The 21,264-nt window shown below is 38.5% G+C and overlaps 1 protein-coding gene and 1 long non-coding RNA gene across 3 annotated transcripts; one reads left to right on the top strand and one right to left on the bottom strand.

The window, feature by feature from the left end:
* Positions 1-540: 540 nt before the first annotated feature.
* LOC111337034 (neuroendocrine convertase 1-like) lies at positions 541-20,647 on the bottom strand. Of its 2 annotated transcripts, XM_088763536.1 has the most exons (10): positions 20,397-20,647; positions 14,834-14,938; positions 14,052-14,129; positions 11,519-11,659; positions 10,759-10,829; positions 9,655-9,743; positions 9,126-9,310; positions 8,484-8,699; positions 2,892-3,019; positions 541-2,052 (listed from the first exon to the last, which is right to left on the bottom strand). In XM_088763536.1, exons 1-10 carry the CDS (start codon positions 20,571-20,573, stop codon positions 2,043-2,045), a joined length of 1,200 nt encoding a protein of 399 aa, XP_088619662.1. In that variant the 5' UTR covers positions 20,574-20,647; the 3' UTR covers positions 541-2,042. The 2 variants fall into 2 exon arrangements, with proteins under 2 accessions (XP_088619662.1, XP_088619667.1); XM_088763541.1 differs by lacking the exons at positions 541-2,052; positions 2,892-3,019 and adding an exon at positions 5,387-6,448.
* LOC148743188 (uncharacterized) lies at positions 16,842-17,816 on the top strand. Its single transcript, XR_016002586.1, has 2 exons — positions 16,842-17,059; positions 17,494-17,816. It is a non-coding gene; the product is annotated as an uncharacterized LOC148743188 (long non-coding RNA).
* Positions 20,648-21,264: the final 617 nt, after the last annotated feature.

Genomic DNA, 21,264 nt, shown 5'->3' with positions numbered 1-21,264 from the left:
GAGATTGCAACTCAAAGCGGTGAGATGGAGGACAGGGAAGACAACTTGGAAGGGCCAAATTCAAACGAGCCAGTAGCGTATCGAAAAAAATAGAAAAGGGACAGAATATTAACAAGTCGTTTAAAAGGTCTCGAATCTACGGAAAGTGGTATGTTACATGAATTTTTCAAGTGACCACATGTTTAAGCTAGACACCGTCGTCTTCTCAAGCTGGGCTCTCAAATCTTACAACAATATCTCTCTAGCTTATTTCTCTTATGTAAGACTTACAAAGTTTTGAAGCAAACAACGGTTGGACGTAAACAGAAATAGAAATTTTGTTTTCAGCACATCGTCTTAGATCTTTCGAGCGGAAATTTACAAACTCTAATCAGTCTTCTATTTTTTGTTGCGAATGTTATTAGGTGTTGTTCTGGCCATTGATGCACCGAGTTCTCTTAAATTTTAAGCTGCTTGCCCCAAGGATAATCGAATGCTGCCGATCTTCAGCGGATGCCGAGCTTGTCGAAGGCTAGAGCCTTTGTCGCTTTGAACAATGACTGTTTCTTTTTTTTTTTGACAAAATGCTGCCATTTCTCTCTTCATTGGGCCTGTTTTTTCTTTTTCTTTACCCAAGGACTCCTCTCTAATTTTGAGTTATGTTTTTTATCCAGGAGAAAAGGCTTTCCACGAGCAGATAACTTCAAGGTGTGAATTTCTGTCATGCGCGCGATGTAAACAAATTATGCAAATGACATGAAATTGCCCCGAATATTCCCCTGGGGGGTTCGCTCGTTTACGAGATTATGACACCTTCCCGATTTATTAACTTTTATTTAAAAATAGGTTTTTGTAAATAAGTCCGACGCTTTTTGAGATTTTTTAATTTTTTGTTGTTGCAAACGTACGAAAGCCGAGAAGGGACTTCAGACTTCAGACTTCAGACTTCAGACTTCACAGTTCAGACTTCAGACTTCGCTCCTTGGGAACCAGTCCTTTAATTTTTCATTCCTTATGACGATGTAAGTAAATTTGTTATGTATTCCTCTGTGTTTTCACTTCTTTTTGAATTACCAAAAAGTTACTTAGTCCGCACATCGTATCCTCCTCTACGAAGATTGATGATCAATTCAAGGGCAGTTTTTAAGCAAACAAAGCATTCTTCTTTCAGCCAAACAGATTTCAAGAAAACCTTCGCTACCCTGTGAAAACATCCTTCATTAGCACCAGCTTTGTAACCTAGCTATTTAAGATCAATACCGCCGTTTTACGGGCTCTGAAAGCTTCAAAATCGTGCAAAATGTAAAAATATGAAAATTGACTGCTATGAAAATTAACCTACCCCTCGTTTACGCTTTATCTTGCAAATAACCCGCTCCACTTCATAAAATTGTCCCTGTCGTGAATATGTTTTGCTTTCTTTTCTCAATAAAAAAGTCGACGGTGGTTAAATTATTTACCTCACGATAAAAGGCAATTTTAGCATTTTTTTTGTGCAACCACATTTGTTGTTTAAGTTCCGCGATTATGAGCCCACGATTAAGTCCGTTGACTGTCCTGGTATTTACTTCAACGCCAAATTAATGCATTTTGGCGTTAAAAAACCAAAATGTGTGATCTGTTTGTGGCCTATCAGAAAACTATCTTGTTTAAGTTTCATTGTGTCACTGCAAGACGAATGTTTTGTTAATCTTTCAATATTTCAATGTTAATGTTTCTGTTGATTTCTGTTAAAGGGCACAACCAGGGCTGATATGTTTGAGTAAGGAGGAGTATTAAGAAAGTCTAAGTGTTATTTCATCGACGCACATGAGTTCATGGCGTTGAGATCAGACAAGATGTTGACTGATCTGGTTTTAGAATACCGCCATGTTGAACTTCAGAAGTTCCCCACCCTCCCCTTCCTCGTTTTGCCTGCCTTGAAGAAGGCATAGTTGAACAAGATGTTTTGACGAGTGTGGAATCTCATCAATTGCAAGCTTCAGCTATGACTACTCAAACACAGTAAGAGAATTAAGATAGGGTGTAAAACAGCCTCACTGAGTGATCCTCATTCTGCAATCTTAAACAGCCCTGCAGAGATCAAAATAAATAAAAATGAAAATAGCTTACATTTCGTGTTCTGCTTATAGGTAGTTTGTGATAAAAGCCACAGATCTCGTAACAAAACTAAGACATGATTGAAAACTGAGGAAAAATACTCAGAATCACAGAAGATGGCTTTTGTTGATTTGTGCTGTTTCAGTCACTTGGAAGTAGAGATACGAGATGGTTGCCATTTACATAAAAATATGACAGTTTCTAGTCGGAAGACAAACTAGGCGGTTGTAATTCCATAATTTGCATAGATTTTAGGACCTCCTTGGCAGTTAACATTTTTGATGCTATCGTTGATATTTATAGTTACAATATCCATAGACTAACTGACCATTCAACATTTGCATCAGCGTCAGTAACACTAACAACGTCAGTTATGTTCTACCACAGTGGCAAGCTAGCCTTCATTAACTCTAGTTACGACAAGTTATTCTTAACATCACTCTAACGAAAAAGCACTTGAAATAGCATGGTTATGGGGCATAACTATGCTACATACAAATAACATGATATTAATAATACAAATGTTGCTTTATCTTTACTTGTTCTCTGCTTTTCCCACACAAGTCAATTCGAGACGAGGTTCGAAAGCTGATAAAATGCGGTGAAAGAAAACCACAACTGTCAGATTAAGTGATCCAGTTTACGGAATTGATAATCTCGGAGTACAATTTAAGAGCCTCGTGTCCATTCAAGGCTGGAGAATCATCTGGTTTGATCAATCTCGCAAACTCTTCTATATCCTCGTTATGGTCGACTCAACTCTCAGCATACATGTCTTTGCACAGATTTACATCTTTGATGTTGACACTCACCAAGTAGTTGTGTGTTCCATAGATTTCGGGTGTAAAAACACGACGTCTGGTTTTCCACCCTCCACTTCCAGTCGTTGTTGTTGCTGAATGTTATGTGTATTCCACAACTCTGCCACAAGATATAATTTCTGGCGAAGGAAAGGCGAGAAAAAAATGAGACATTCGTGACGAGCAGGTGTGTAGACAGGTAAAACGCTCTGTACTGGACATAACGTGTTCAGAAGGAAGATAAGATGGAGCAACCTGTTTCAGAACATAGTAAACGTTAAATAAAGCACCACTCACTCACGTCTTTAACAGAATGATTAAAACAAGTAAGGATCAGGGACTCTTCACTCAATGAAACATGACGACGCACACTGACGGATTCAAAACATTTTTTCACCTTTGGAAGACTGAGGACAAAATTCTGAAGTCTGAAGTTTGATTTCGTGAACTGTGAAGACTTAAATCCTTAACTCTCCAGTCACATGTTTTAAGTCTGAAGTATGAAGTATGAACTCTGAACTCTAAAGTATGAAGTCTGTACTCTGAATTCTGAAGTCCCTTCTCGGCTTTCGTACAAACGTTAGTTAAAATGTCTAACTTCACTAGGTCAAAAAAAAAACGATTTTTTCGGCCTTTGGAGGTAGGAAGTAACCTTAAGTGATAACTTCAAGAACGAGTGTTAATTCGTCGTCTTCTTTCCTGTAGGTCTCAAGCTTAAGGCCATCCTATCGTCTGCTAGTTCAGGAAATTTTATTCGTGTGAATGTTATCATCTTCCGGTGCCGTTAGGCGCGTTCAAAATGCCGCATGTTGTAGATGATTTATCCATCATCATCTCTGAAATTTCTTCTCAAGCCCATTTCACTTGGGCGATCACCCACGAGGAATCGTGGGGTGACCGCCTAAGATAGGTGAAAATATAGTGTTAAAATTGAAAACATTTCGGGACTTTGGCAACCCACCGCTTAATACAGGGTGACTGTTTAATACATTGAGGTTCGACTCTGACTCACGTGCAGTAACCGGGGCTAATCGTGGACAATCTCAGGCTGTAACATAAGATCGTTCGTTACATATGTCATAGAATACAATAGAATACATCAAATAAAATTAAAAGTTCATCAGTTTCACCCGCTGACAGGCTGCTTCTAAAAAAGAGGGTTGGGATTATTTCAAAAGCTTCCATTCGGATGTTACGACATTCCCCGGAAATGCGTAATTTTCTCTCAACCAACGTAATGGTGTTTGGTTCTTGTTATTACATGTTTCAATTTTTTTGACAATTATTTCAAAACTCTCGCAGGTGTCTCGCGTTCCTCCTTCGCAAAATGATGACGAAGCCATCGTCCAAAATTACTGGATCATAGCTGACCAAGTCGACAAAGCTGTTTCTCAGAAAAGAAGCTCAAAACTTCTGCGATGACTTCCCAATCTACCGCTCACAAAAGGTTGGGCTGAATTCCACTATCAGCCATGGCGATGGAGGGCGCGCTCGTACAGGTAAATAAAGGATTGAGTCAATACAATACATTTTCTGAGTTGAGTGGCTCACAGCCTCTTTAATTAGCAAAGGAGTCGATATCATACAAGTATCGAAAAGTGATTTAAGCCTCAAAACATGTCCTAGTATCCTCCGTAAAATTCCTCACATTCGTTCCTTTATTTCGGCAGCAAGAGATCCCCCCACCCTCCGCAACCAGATCCCCCCCCCCCTCCTGTGCAAACAAGCTTTTCACACTCAGTGCAATCCCGTGGATTGGTTGTATGATCACAAAGTCTGTGGTAGGACAGGCACTTGGTGGTTAACTTGTGATTTTAATAAGTTGGACATTGATTGTGGTACTATTAGAAACTGGGATCACGAGTATAACAGCATCATCTGTTACATTCCACGGTGTCCCTAGAGGTCGTCACACTTGGAGGAGACCTTTTGAAGGAAGCTCATTGGCAAACAAATCTCGAATAAAGCAATTCGGTTAGAGTGATAGAGTCCCAAATTTCCGAATTGAATTATTCCAAGTATCTAGTTGCTGATGTGCTAGGAAAAACCATTCCCGAACAGATGTCCAGTTAAACAGTTAATTAATTAAGAATTAAGTTCTTTTACGGTGTCAGATTTACCCTGTGGGTGATAGAAAAAAATTGTCTCGTCAAGCAATTTTTTTGGCTCACCCACCAATACTCCTGTCTTGACTTTTGTGGGTTCCAACACGCAAAGTTTTGGTGCTCACGCGCAAGATGATCGCTAAGCGCGCGAGATTTGATGTATGAGTGATGAAACTTCTGGACCATACCTCGAAAATAATTGATGGTCAACATTTTGATCTGTGAAAACAAAACTCGCCCTCTTACTCACTAGCTTGATTCTGATCAGCTAAACAATTAATTTATGCATTGAACGTGAATTAAACGCACTAACTCATCCCTCCCTCCCTTCCTTCCTATTCTATGGTTTTTATCCTCAAAGTCCATCTCTTGTATTCGGTTCATATATCGGGGGGGGGGGGGTTGGGACAAACGCGAAATTGTTGCCTCAGAAAAATGTGATCAGCATGATTCAAAATGGTGTCCCATGTCGGGTCAAACGCTAAAATAGTCTAGGCAGTTTTTCCTTCTCACCGCTCCACTCTTAATCAAAATACACCTTCAAAGGCCTCTAAAACAAAGATAGAACATGCAAAAGAATACTAAACTCGAAGAGAAACGGTTTCAAAGTCTAAAATCGGTGATGGCATCAAAGATCAGCGACAAGCGGTTGGATCTAGTCGAACTTGCAGGTTCACTGATTTGGCTCAAATTTTGCATATAAACTTGGTTAGGGGTTCTAATCACGAAATGGATATTTTAAGATTAAACTTTTTTTCGTGGCGGTGAAATTACGGCTCACGGTCATTTGGAGCAAAGTTTTGGTGCTCACGCGCAGGATGATCGCTAAGCGATCCCTTTGGGACATGGAAACAAAGCTTACCCAGTGCAATTTTTCAATGCCTGGATTTCACTTGCTTTTCCATTTTTATACCTGTTTTAATTATAAAAAAAACCAAACTCTTCCTCTGTGTTTTGAATGGCAAATTTTGTAGAAAAATATAAAGAGGGGGGATGGAACGCGCCATTCAATTTACTTGGATTTAGGTGTTTAAAGATCCCCTTTTAGTTGTTGCCAAATTCTCCGTAATCGTCGCCACACCTTCCTCAATTGTTGCCTAACTCTCCTTAGTTCTCGCTGAACACATCTTAGTTGTCGCCAATCATTTCTTAATCGTCGCAAGACATTTCTGAGTTCTTGCCGAACTCTCCTTAGTTGCCGCCAAACATTTGTTAGTGTCGACAAACCTTCCTTAGTTGTTGCCAAACTCCTTAGTTGTTGCAAAATTCTTCATAGTAGTCACCAGACTCTTCTTAGTTGTCACCAGACTCTTCTTAGTTGTCGCCAGGCTCTTCTTAGTTGTCGCCAGACATTTCTGAGTTCTTTTGCCAAACTCTCCTTAGTCTTCGTCAAACACTTCTTAGTTGTTGCCAAACCCTCTCTTTAATTGTCGCCAAACACTCCTGAATTGTCGCCCAACTTTCCTAAGTGGTCACGAAACATTTGTCAGTTGTCGCCAATAATTTCCTAATCTGTCGCTTAACCCCCATTTGTTTTCTCCAAGCTCTCCTTAGAAGGAATTGCGAGACGCCCTCAAAACTTAAAAGAGGGCGATTCCATTATGGTTCTCCCAACGGACAAAAGGGCGCGCAAACATAGTCATGGATACCAACACTTTGGTTGGTTTTGCATTCTTTAACACCTTCGCATACGACCTGTCCGCCTACCTAGCTAAAATATTGTCTCCTCTAGCTCAATCAGGCAGCTCGGATTTCACTGTGACTAATTCAGCTCAACCATCAGCCGTGAGATGATCCTAGACGACGAGATCATGGTGTCTTTCGACGTAAAGTTCCTGTTTACTAACGTTTCTACAGACACCGCTGTACAAGCCGCACTGTAGAAACTGGAGAATGACCCCAGTCTCCCAGACCGCACGACGCTAACACCTGCTCAAATCGCCGACCTTTTCAATTTCGTTCTGATATTTACATACTTTCAGTATAATGAATCGATTTAAGAACATCAAGAAGGCCCAGCCAAGAGGGGCCTGGTTTACGCTGTTATTGCTAACCTCTACATGGAGAGTTTTGAAGAATAGACGATAACCTCAGCCTTTTAATTGATTTTTTGAAATATTAATCATAAGCCAGTACCCGAGTGAAAAAGAAAACATTTCATGGAGAGCCGCCTATTATTCATCGCCAGGTGGGGTGGGGTTGGGCTTGGAAAATTTGGTTGTGTCGCAATAACTTTTACCTAATTCCCCTACAGGCTCTGTAATATACTTATGATCCCCCTCGTTGACAGTTAATTTTTTTATAACCCCCCCTCCTCTGTTGGTGATAATTGACCCCCTTCCATTCCCTTGAAAATCGTGTGATCCCCCTGAGTCCTCAAGAGGATGGCAAAGGGGGAGGGGAGGGAGGAGTTCCTGATACCGTTTCACATACGAATTCTAAAATAATTCACGTGTCACTTGCATCCTGAACAGTATTTCACGTGGCACGAATTTATAGGGAAAAGCTCCAATATCTGCTGAAAATAAATCCCGAGAATGACCAGTCAGAATACTAAGGTCGTTCTAATCAGGTTCTTTAATTTTGAAATATATCAATTGATAGCGTACGCCTGCGCTCAAGCCAAAGTGAGTCCTAGGACTTAGACGGGGAAATCCACAGTTAACCCTTAACACAGTAACATCAGTATGCAGATTCTCCATACTGTTCCCTTTACATTACTACGATGCTGTCATTTGATGCAGTCAGAATAAAGGTCTGCGGCCAATGCTACTCGACTTGCGTCTGGCAAGTAAAAAGATACTGATTGATATCGGTGAGCCCGCAATGTGACAGGAATACTGATCAGAGGATTTTTTGCTGTAACAGCTCAAAGTAGATGTCCACTCTAACAACAATGCACTAGCGCAGTCAAACGATTGCATTGGAGGCTTATTACATTTAGGACCAAACGTTATTACATTTAGGACTTTATTACATTTAGAACCAAACATTATTACATTTAGGACCAAACGTTATTACATTTAGGACTTTATTACATTTAGGACCAAATGTTATTACATTTAGGACTTTATTACAGTTAGGACCAAACGTTATTACATTTAGGACTTTATTACATTTAGGACTTTATTACATTTAGGACTTTATTACATTTAGGACTTTATTACATTTAGGACATTATTATTTTTAGGACCAAACGTTATTACATTTAGGACCAAATGTTATTGCATTTAGGACTTTCTTACATTTAGGACTTTATTACATTTAGGACCAAACGTTATTACATTTAGGACTTTATTACATTTAGGACCAAATGTTGTTACATTTAGGACTTCAACATAGACCTCACGAACATCTATTGAGACCAAACGGTCGGTTGACAAGAAGAAGCAGTCCCTTCTGTGGCAGGGACTCTCGTATAACTTAACCTTCACGTTTATACTACGCACTCGTAAATGAATTTGACAAGTATCTAAAGGATTCAATGTATTTTACTCACGATTTTCCCCTGTGGATTAAATCTGTCCCAGCTGAAAGTGGTAGCCATGATTGCCGTACATTGTTCTGAGTAGCTTGGGCGGGAGCCGTCTTTGTTTACACCGCTAATGGCAATGGTGTAAATGCTATTAACATAACCATTGTATGCACAACTGTCACCTAGTAAGCCACCGTTTCCAGTTGAAAATGTGTATATGGCGCCCCGTTCATCGCGACCCTGCAAACAGAACTCAGACAATAAATAAAAACTTTTCAAAGATTTACTGCCATCATTATCATCGTTATTATCACATTTTCTTTCATTATTTATGCTATATCCATCATTATTATCATTACTATCATTCCTAATATTATCAACATTATTCGTATATGTGCACGATCCTTCGCAGTAATGAAAATCAGACCTGAAAAAAATTCAGGCCTGTACGGGATTCGAACCACTGACCTCTGCGATACTAGTCCAGCGCTCTATTATTATTTCTAGTGTCACTATCGTCATCGCCACTTTTCTCCTACTACTTGGTATAACTAACGAACAATTATTACACTAACTATTAATCAAGCGTGACCACTGAGATAACCAGTGATAGAGCAGTCTCTTATCTTAATGTCACAAATAAATGTTAACTTTGCGCAAGATTACCTTTTCTATGCCAAGTTTTAGAGCTTCACTGGCCAGTCTCCCAGGACCTTTCACTCTCCAACCAGGGTCTCCAGGCCCCCAGCTATTGGAGTAAATATCAACCTTTCCTAGTTCGTGTACTAAAGCCTGTGCCTCCATTGCATCAGTTGCCCTATGGCCAGCGGAGTCGTCAAAGAGGCGAATACCTAAGTAAACGTAAGACATGAATAAGATTGACCACTAGAGTTTTAGATGTGCCCCTGGTTCACACACTGAGAAATATCTTTTAAAAGTCCGTGGCCCATGTTTTTCAAGGCAAAACAATGGATTCAGGCTCAGCAGGCAGAGGTTAGACCATCTACTGCCGTTCACTGCCTCTCTAAAAATCAACATCAATGGAATGTAGCAACAAGCTATACTCTCTATAAAATTCTTTGATTTGGGATTTCTTATTGTGCTGCCTCTTCCCAAAGATCTGAATAGAAAACCCACAGACAATTCGAAGAGGAAACAAATCTTAACTACAAACACATAAAATGGACTATACTACCTGCAATTTTTGCATTGTATGCCAATCCTACACCACATAAACCATTGTCGGCTGCACCAGCTATCACACCAGCACATTTATTTCCATGGCTACAAAAAAGTTTAACATCAACAAATTAAAACAATTTTGGCCATGCGTCCCCGATTACTTTCTTACTGACAGGTGACACGAGAAAAAAGTCACACGTACACTGTCATAGTACATGTACACGTAGGTTGTCAAAATACAGAGACTACATTAGAGTGTTTAACTTTTTGCAGACCAGTCTTTCAGATCCTATCCAAATTTAACAAAATTTCATGCCTGGCACCAACACTGTGGGTAATCAAAATGATCCACTCTAAATAAATCAGATTTAATGATATCTTCATATTCGATTTGGTCATAAGAGTTGGTAAGTAAAAAAGAAAAATACAGTGAAAAACAATTTAAAATGGTGATAGGGCCAAGTGAAGTCGAATTGAGTCTGTGATCATACTAGCATTTAACAAAATCAGACAACCGCCAGGCACGAGTCTGATTCGTTTATTATACATAATTTTACAGAAAATACCTCTGGTAAACACATTGTCTAAGGTTAAAAATTCCTCCATTTTGAAAGTTACCCAGTTCTTTACGATAATTGACTGTTGCTTTGGCAATCTGATCAATTATGTGGTTGGCATATTTAGCCAAGTGGATTGACTTAGTATTATTGGCTGCTTTAACTGTCCAAGTACAGGGTATCTGCTTACAGCAAACTGAAAAAATGAAGCGGCTAATGCCCCAATCACATTTGGAGAAATTGTAATGGTTACAATGAACTCATAAATACAATGTAACTTTGTTCTTAAGAGGGAAGCCTAAACTGTCTTGTCCTGGATCACACAATACATGTTATTACTATTAATTGATGCACAGTAATTTAACTAAAAGATACTTGAAGAACCAATGCTTGGTCGCATTACCAAAAAATGTTATTCATACTAATTTTTCAGTAAATAGTGTGTTGCACATTCTACTAGGTAATTAAGTTTGACTGCAGTAAAAAGTAATATTATACATCTCACATATGAAACGTTTATTGGTATTTAACCATACACTATATATCTGATCGTCACTTACCCTGAAACATGTTTCCCAGAAGGTACAGGCACAGAATCATTGTCCACAAAATCAAAACTTGCAGACGAATCCTGCAATTAATTTGTAACAAAGTAAACTAATAGTGTCATAACGGTCTGATCTTTTCTGAGAAGCTCATCAGAAAGCAGGTATTGAAATCATTGGATTTTGGCAACATAACTGTTTCCTTTAATCCTTCCCAAATGCAAATAAATATAATACTGTTATGAAGGGTTAAACTTGATATCTGTAAAACAGTGCTTGATACTGGTACATGTTTTCTTGTTATCATCTGGTACTGGGGATTGAAAATGTCAATGGTGATTCATAATCCCCTTAATGAGCTGCTAAATATCGTGACGGATTAGATAGTGCAACTATAAAAAAAATTACGCCTAACTAATATCGAAACGTTTTGGAAAGTTTTCTGGTTGTGCATGCTCATGGACGTTAAAACACGCATACCATGCATGTGAACCTGCCAATTTTGAAGTGAACCAACACCACACAAAATATTGCATTTTAGAATAACCGAGATAGACATTGTGCTATATTTTATAGCTTTGTAACCTTGACATTTGTTACAACTCCAAATCATTATGAATAAAAGTAAAAGTTAAAGGGGATCATTGTATCAATGTCTTAGGAGTTGCTCTTAAATTAAAAATAATATTTCTAGAAACACAAAAATGATTGCTTAAAAGAAATAAAAAATAACCAGAGTAAAAAAAAAACAAAAATTGTATTTATCAATACTGACATAGTTTGCAGATAGCTCAGGATGTGTGCCATCAACCCCATCATCAACTACTGCCACCAGAATTCCTTTTCCAGTATAACCAGCTTCCCACACAGAAGGGATATTGTATGTACTCTGTTTGTTTGCTTCATATTGACTTTTCTACAGAAAATTAACGACAAAGAAATGATTAAGCTCTATTTAGTGATTCATTCCAATGGGTTTATGCTTCTCACAAAACACATTGGATTTCCCCAACAATTAGGCAATTACTCTGTCACAATGAGGAATTCAAACTTTACTTGCATCAGAATTTCACAGTGCCCCATGCATTACAGGTGGACCCTTCACTGTCAGTGTTTTCAATATTTCTAAATCATTCATTTGTTTTAGTTTTCATGTTACAAAATTAAGAGTGTGTGGAAATGGAGCAAAATTCATCAGAAAGCAACTTGGCATCCTCTAGGAGTCCCTGAGAGGCAAATGGGTCAAACTTAGAATTAATCAGAATAATAAGTAGTCAGCGATGTTCCCACCGCATGATGCCCACAGAAAAAAGATAAAAGATAAATAAACTTCAACATCTAACCTTTCGTTTGACAAAACTTTCATTAGATTTGAATGTGAGATTTGTGTTTACAAGAAAGAAACTCGATCCTGTTAAAGCCCATGTCTACACTCTTTGTCCTTGAAAAAGAGGGCTTACCAAGCAAAGAAGGGACACCAAAGTCTGTTTGGGTAAACTTCACTGTATTTGTGTGCACTTTTAAGTTTGCAATATACTTCAACTTCTTGGCATTTATATAATGAATTAGTTTCATATGATATCACTCTTATCAGTGGAAATCACTTAGTGAAGATCACTTGGTGAATATCAGCTACTAGAAAAGTAAACTCATCTCAAAGAGCTGATGGGAAAGGGCTGAGTTTGAATTTATTGTTCATTCTCAAACTTTCATTTTGAACTTTTAAGAAATCTGGGCATGTTTAATTATACATCAGTGTTGTAATTCTTGTGAGGTGACGTGCACATTTTAATTTAAACGCCTTAAAGTATTAAGTAAAAAAAGGACATTTTTTGCATTACATAAGGTAATGTCACGCCATGCAGCCACGGGCTGACATCGGACAATGATAAGGTATATGAACTTTGTACATATGAGACATCGGGTCTTTTGTCTTCGAAGCATGTGCTGCTAGCCGTAGTTTTGATTGCCGAATAAAAGCTGTTACAAAGCCTCAACCTCTGCCTCTTACACAGATCTTGTAGAAGTTGCCTGTTTGATCATTTGAATCATCTCACATGAATTGTATATAACTACAGACGCTGATTTTAAATTTTTACCCTGCGGTTTGGGAAATGGAGGCCACTGGTCTGTTGTTTGGTGGTAAAATTCCAGAGAGCAGCTTCACAGCCTCATCATACTTTAATAACTACGTATAGATATAAACCTCCCAATGGTAGACTACAATGGACAATGGGGTTGGGAATCTAAATTGACCTACGAGTCTTTAGGTTAGTAAATTTCTTCTCGGAGTGTTCCATTTCTCCCTGTCTATAACAATGTTGGCAGGTACTCTACAGTGCTTCTGAGTCAGAACAATTCTGCCAAATACTGGGTTTGCCTTCAAGCACATCCAGGGCTCAACACTAACAGTGGCCCACTAGCCACAGACAAGTAGAAATTCGGTTTTGGCCAGTGGTTTTCGATTTCCACTTGCCAGTTTGGCTAGTAAACAAACTGAAATTGTCGTACCATCTAAGATTTCAAGAGCCACTTGGCCAGTAAGTTGAAAAGTTAGTGTCGAGCCCATGTGAGTGACATCTACTGTCAGCTAATGTCATCTTAGTCAAATATTCTTTTTGGTAAGTCTGTGCAGGGATGTTGATGTAACAAATGACTGGAGTTCAGCAGCTGCTCATCTTATGGGGGGGGGCGGGGGGTGTCACTGCTAAGTGCAAGTGAATGGTCTGGAGTTCAGGATGTTTGCTATCTTTGCCCTAACAGTTGAGAGAACCTCATCAGTGACTAGCGCACCTGCTCCTTTAAAATGATCTTGGGGATCTGTCATATGGGATTTATCATCCATACCATCCATGTGGCTTGCTGAAGGTAGGTTGAAAATGCATCCAATCTTCTTTTGTCCACAGAAGTTGTCAATCTTTTGTTGATTTCCAACCTTCGATACCTCCTTTCAGCCTTTACCTAACAACTGTCCTTGTGACATTTGTGAGGTTGGCCTTGATTGCTCCTTATCTGTTCTAGATACCCACACACACCTATGAATCCTCTCTGGGGCATTTAACATGGAATCTGTGACATATCTGTCACAGTTGGAAATTTGGGGCCAAATTCCCTTATGTTACAGATATGCTGCAGATAGGTCATGCAGATATTTCACAGATATGCTGCAGACTTGAAGAACATATCTGTAGCCTATCTATCCGTTTGGCAAGGAGCTGCATGCAGTTATAATTCCAGATTCAACCTGGATAAAATGTTCTCAGTTTTTCTTAAACAGAAGGGTTTAAGGTAACAAATTAGCAACTTACAATATACCACTGACTTTCACGCAGGGGGTCTGAAAAAAGTTGATATCTTTGCTCTTTTTGTTGCATAAACCACTCAACCTGAAAATAGATTATAAGTTATAAGTTGTAGCTAAATTCATAGTTCATTTGTTTTTTTAAGTGTCATTTAGTATATTAATAAAAATTGGTACTCAAGACTTCAATTGACTAGTTTAGGAAAAATAAAGAGTTGAAAATTTTACTTTACATTTAACAAATGAATCAAAAGTGTGTAAAGCAAAAACAAGTCAGAGACTTGACTGACTGTATGGGCTCTAAGATTATGTACAGGACCAGTACCACATTTTCCGTAACAGGGCATGAAATTGCGCCAGTGAATGCAACCAAGATGGCCAATGTTCCAGACATTATGTTGTATATTGTGAAACGAAATGTTCCTTTTGCAAACCTAAGAAAACCTTTCAATTTGACATTAGTGTCTCAGTGCATTTTTTGAACTATCCCTTATTTGGTTTTGAAACTATAATGGCTCCTAACTTTTTGGCTTTGGCAACCACTTTGGAAAAATTAGCAGCTAAATGGCTCCTTGAAAAAAACGTTTATTTCATCCCCTGCTGAAGATCAATACCAGTTATGCAATCAGGGATCAATGTTTAGAGGCTTATTCAGAACAAAAAGGGCTGGCAGAAAATTTCTTTCTTCAAAACAATTTAAATACAAAAGATCTTCACAACGCTGACTACATGATATCACTATAAAGCTGCCCAAAGTTCTTTAACTATCAACAGCAGGTTGCATCTTACCTTTGACTCCGAATTCAGCTTTCTGTCAATTTCCAATGACAACTGAGTCTTGTGGGATTGTTCGTGTAAATCAGGTCTTTTTAAAATAAAATAATTATGAAAAAGCTGAAAAAAGATAACAAAAATATAATAACATGGAATATATTTTACTTATTAAATAAGAGATTTTTTCTTAGTTTTATCTGAGTGACTCTGCTATAGGTGACCATCCAATACAAGTAGAAAACATTACAATCAGGCTGTCAAGACTCAGTCAAGATGTTAAAAGGACTGCTTGATAGAGGTGACTGCTCAATAGCATTGAAAATTACAGCTCTGTAATTGTGGGGAAAATTTTTGGGACTACAACAAGCTACCACTTAATGCAGCGACCACGTAACATGATGCCGCTCAATAGAGGGTCTCCTATACCCTTTGTAAACTTGAATTATATCCAAAACTCTTTCACATTCATGTGAACTACAAGAGGATCATATTGAATCAATATTTTTACTTATTCTGATCTTAACCAGTCTTATGCAACAAAAAATGATATAGTGTCTTACCTACTCATTTAAAACCCAGTTATGGTCTGTTTTACGACTTTCATTGATTTACATCTAAGTCCACCTTCTGTCAAAACCCTGCCCAAAACCTAACAACATCCCTTCGATAATAATACTTACACTTTCAAAACAATAACATAGCCAAAAATTAATCAGGCAGAACAAAATGGTTTGCAAATCACGTTTAATTCAGCTCTTAACCCTGGTTCACATCTAATCGCAGACGATTGCACAATCGCTGAAACCACTCAACCAAAGATCGCGAATCACCTGTTCACATAGGATCGCAGCTAATCGCAGTGATCTGTGACAATAGAGTCCATGGTTTACCATTCAACCGCAATGCAATGTAACTCCAGTCAACCAACATAAACGCAAATTTAAAGGACGCTGAACTTTTATAGGTGTTAACTTTCTGCTTCTGTTGTTTTTACTTAAATATAAAGGAGAATTGCTGCCAGACCAAAGAAGAAACCTCACTTCTTGGTGCAGAAAGTCTTAAGAAAAAGAGAATTCTTTGCTAAAACTATGATCGTATTTTCTAATTTCTTCCATGAGCTGTTCTGTGTTAATTTCAACTTCCATCTTGTCAAAACGCACGCACATGTGAAAATTGATAAACAACTGATTGTCATGGTATCATGCTGCTTGCATAGCATTATTGGATGCATTTCAATCACATGATCGCAGAACTTTGTTCACATATGATCGCACTTGATCGCAGACGATCACAACCGGTCACAGGAATAGAACATGGTTCTATTCCTGTGATGCACGATGGTTCTATTCCTGTGATCCCCTGCGATCGCGATCGCAGAGCTGTTCACATACAACCACAGATGATCAGGGCATAAAATTGCGCCTAATACAGGCGCCAATGCAACTAAATTTTTCACTTTGGCGACCAAATCTGGAAAATTACTCACCAAATTGGAGACTATGAATTTCTAATCACACCTTACCTAGAGATCTAGTGATTGTTGAAGATTTGTAAAGATAAATCTGCAGCAAAGTTCCTCGTCAAGCTCATTTTAATTCCAAAATGCAGTTCATGCACGATGGGTTGAACGTAAATCTATCGTCACTAGATGCCATCTTGGATTTAGGTAACCTTTCTGGTTGTATATGGTCCATTCTAGTGTCCTCTTTGTAGCTCGTGTGAATTTAGTGGGCTCATTTTTTATCGCATTTGACAGCATTTTTGTGCGTGTGCGTGTCATAATGGCCACCAACTTTTTGGAATTGGCTACCACTTTAAAATATTTAGGAGCCAAGTGGCTAACGGAAAAAAAAGTTAATTTTGCGCCCTGATGATCGCCTGCGATCACCTGCAATCATTTGCCATCATATGCGAACTAGGCTTTACTTCTCATGTAACATTTAAATATATATATATAAAAAAAAACATTCACGCAAGCATGAAAATATGTGGTTATCTTCGATCACGTTTCACGAATTAAAACAATAGAGAGCTTAAGCATCGGACGTTTTTGATTCACGGACGTCAACCGGAAGTTTAAATATGAGCTTCGCAATCAGTACGCATGTGCAGACGTTTTTGACGTGAGGTTGCAGACGTGAAAGTGGGATGTTTGCCGTGCGTGTTGTTTTGCTTTGTTTCAGGACTGTCTCAGTACAAGACTGACACCATGTCTTCATTTTCAATCGTCAAATCAAACCCGTAAGTACATTGTAGGTTTCATAAGAAAGTAGTTTTTTATCTGCACTTAAACAATAACTTTTAAAAATGGGACAAAATGTGCCTAACTTCGTGTTTGGCACAAGTTTCTGCAGGTTCTGTTACTTGGTTTTGTTTGATCGTGAATTCTTTTTTGTTTGTCGCCATTCTTTTAGTTATCCTACGAGCAGAGGTTTTTTTCCAGAACAGGAAAAATACTTATATAATAGCAAGTTATCTTGCCATGTGTTTGTTTTTGTTATTAGTTGTTTTCTTTTTGTCGAGAGGTTTATGTCGTTGCCGTATTTCACGTTCAAGAAAGTGCATTAATTTCCCCGCCATTAAGCTTTTTATTTTTAGTGCTGAAATGTGATCGACTATTTTATACAGCTACTACCTACAGTAACACTCGCTTCTATCTTTTTTCTTTTATGTAGTGGGCCTATGGAATGGTCTGAACAGCACGACGTAGCACTAATGAAAGAAGTCAGAGTGCAGAATCCGTTTAAAGCAAAGAAGAAAACGAGCAACCGAGCGCAAATATGGCTGTCGATCGCAGAGGCGCTAAGTGGATTACAAGATCCGTTATTCAAGGATTCAATGACAAAAGGATCAGTGCAAGATCGTTACGTTTTGTAGTGCAGCCCCTTTATTCGATATAGCATCCGTGTAGGTGTTGAAGTCACGTGGATTCAGTAGATCATGATTCCACTGACACAGTTTGTGACCATGTATATCGTAAATATAATTCATCACCGTATTTGATATCATGCTAAGTTCAGGAACCGGTCGGCCGAATCGTGCGAGCATGTCGCTATATCGGCAAGGAAACGACATTCGCCTGAGCAAAATACATAGCCCCTCTAACTCGTCGGCAGTGGTTCTCTGATTACATTGGAAGGTGTCCGGTAGTCGAAGCGCATCAGCCAGCAGTGGAAGGTCCTTTTTTTCAACTCTAAACTCGGACTTGCACTCAGGTTCCTCGATTCTCTCGATACTAAACCTCGTGTATTTTTCATACGAAAACTCAGGGTTTTTTGACGAATTCTCTTTCAGTAATAGCAACAGTTCCTCATCTGACACCAGTCCTTGGTCATGAACGATTAAAAGTGATTTTCTCACATCCTTTAAATACGGCATGCTGCAAATTACGGCTACATTTCCTTTGTAAACAATGACCAAAAACGTGACAACTGTGATCAGCTGTCACGTTCGTGGTGACGCAGGTGTCCAGCTTAAGTAAAAAATTTCACGCCTAAAACGCCGTTGTCGATCCAGTCTCCCCCGGTATTCTGACGTCCGTGACATCAAAAACGTCTGATGCTTAAGCTCTCTAATGTATAATCACGACTCACGAGAAAAATATAGCCCAATCATACCTCACGCAACAGGCATAAGGGACCCTCTTCATACAGGTTCGACAGTAGAAAACCAACATGATTTTTTAACAATTCTACCTGTCAATTCTAAACAAAGACCTGAAACTCCCATTCCCAGGAAAATTGTGTGAAATTTATGGTTGCTGGGGAGGTGTCCAGTCTTTTCGTCCAAGTCTTTTCGTCCAGGAGTCTTTTCGTCCAAAAGTCTTTACGTCCAAGTCTTCACGTCCAAAAGTATTTTCATCCAAGTCTGTACGTTTAATTGTTAAGTCTTTCCGCGAAACAAATAAATAACTATTATATTATCATAGGCTATATAAAGAAATTATCAGTGCAAGCCGTTGCGCTTTTGGCTCACCAATCTTCGTTTACGAATTCAACGTCATGAATTTAACGATAAATACACAGAGAATGAATGAATGAAGTTGTAACGCAATATATTTTATTATATAGTGGCAAAAATAAAGACTTGCTTGCCGCTTAATTATTTCACGCGAAAGAAATGGGAATATTTGGCTTGTTCTTAAGCGTCTATTGAGCGTAAAAGGCAATGAAGTGTAACATCACTACGTGACTAAAGCTCTCAGAACCAAAATGGCGGCGGCTCGCAACAAGTTCTTTATATTGCCTTATCTAGCCTTCTAAAAGTTATTTACTTGCTTCGAGAAAAGACTTACATACATACATACACTTATTGATGCTCCCTAAGTGGGCTTTTCAGCTCAATAGAATAAAAAAAAATACAAATATATAAATTAATTGAGAATGTAAATACAATAATATTATAATTACAAAATATATATCAATATATATATAATAATATATAATTGATCTATATTATATAATATATCAACTTAATAAAACATTTGCAAGATGACGTCTAAAATTCCTGGGGCATTTTAAGGACTTAATGTTATCATTCAAGGAGTTCCAGAGTTTGGCTCCTCTGAAAGCAAAGGAGCGCTGCCCTGTTGACAGGCGACATAAAGGTATATCCAAAGCACCAGATGATCGAGTTTGTCTATTATGGACTTGAGAACGTGATTTAAACATATCAGCAAGATAGTCTGGAACAAGCTTGTTAATACATTTGTGCATCATAGTAGCGTCATTTAGAATGAGTTTCTCTCTAATAGGAAGCCATTTCAACGATCGCAACCCATCCGAAATATGGTCATACTTACTTAGTCCCAGAATAATTCGCCCAGCAAAGTTTTGGACTTTTTGTAACTTGTCAATATTGCTGCTGCTGGTATTACTCCAGACAGTTGAACAATATTGGAGTTTACTAAAGACAAATGAAGTTATTACTAACAGAAGTGTTTTCCTATCCAGGAGGTGCTTGATTCTGTTAATTTGGTACAATTTAAAAAGGCATTTAGAGGCAATCTCAGTGATATGTTGGTTATAACTGAGGTGTGTGTCGAGAAGAACACCCAAGTCCTTAACGACAGGCACAGGTGTTATTTCCTTGTCAAAAAGTGTTATACTGAATGATGACAGTTTCTTTAAAAGTTGTGGTAATCCAACAGCTAGAACCTTAGTTTTGTCCGGATTAATCAAAAGAGAGTTTTTACAGCACCACTGAGATATTCTCGTAAGATCTTCGTTTAAGGCGAGGATGGACGTGGGTAATTCGGCAGGTGAAAAGGACAAATGCAATTTACAATCATCAACATAGGAGGCAGATAGACAACGTTTAAGAACAGACTTAACAAGTAAACGAACAGACTAACGAAAAGACTTGGACGAAAAAACTTTTGGACGAAAAGACTTGGACGAAAAGACTTCTCGACGAAAAGACCGTTCCCGTTTACCACGCCATTTAAAATTACGGTTACAGGGTAACTTTAAGACAATTAATCAACTTAGGTCTTGATGGAAATATTTGTAGCAACTGAGGTAGCTTACATACTATGCTCGAGTATCAGCAACACAAAACATTTGATTGTGGGACTTACATGTCTGTAGAAGGAAAACCCGTGTTTTTGAGCTAACTCCTTCACTTCTTGCTGACTACCAAGAACTTTCACAGCCCAGACGTTGGTGTAAATCTTATTCGTAAGGACCTCCGTCTCACCCAAGAATAATATCGAAAGAAAGCTGAGAGAAAACACAGTCAACATGACGTTCATCATTGCGTTTGCCTTATCTAATTGAGTCTAACTACACTTCACGTGTACGTGTGTTACATTTGACAGCTGAGGGACCTGGCAGACTCGTTCCTCTTCCGTGTGATACTGGGGACCTTTAGCACTGACGACGAGAACGTGGACGAGGACGTATATGACCGATTTAGGCCTGGGACGGGACCGTCGTCCACGGCGGGAAACATAAATACTTTAGCACATCGGTTACGTGGACGAGTCCTTTACTGCTAATTTCAAAATGCAAAAATTATCCACTAAAACAATTTAACTTTTTTTCAGTGTTGTAATCAACGTCAAGTGATTCAGAGCTAAGCTAAGTTCACATACACAGTCGATCCGAGCGGTTGGGATATTTTTCAAAGCCCAGAAATCTTCTTAAAAATGCCAGCTGTTATAAATTACAAAACTATAACGAAATATCCGCGATTTATATTTAGAAAAGCATTTATAAGGCTACGTATATACCCTGCAGCACTTTTATCATCATCCACCATTGCTTTCTCCGCTGTAAACTGTAAAGCTCAATCTGCAGCTCGAAAGAAAAAAAGTTTTTTTCCATCACGGTTCTATCAAATTACTTTCGGCACTGTTTTTATTCCCTAACCGACCCTTTAGATTGAAGAAATCCCTTAGATAGGTAAGTAGAATTTAGAAAACAAATAGAACATACTCACGTTCT

Source organism: Stylophora pistillata, chromosome 1 (assembly GCF_964205215.1).
Source record: "Stylophora pistillata chromosome 1, jaStyPist1.2, whole genome shotgun sequence".
Taxonomy (NCBI): Eukaryota; Metazoa; Cnidaria; class Anthozoa; order Scleractinia; family Pocilloporidae; genus Stylophora; species Stylophora pistillata.
The sequence above is the reverse complement of the archived record's forward strand: the minus strand, read 5'-3'. Positions and strand labels throughout refer to the sequence as shown.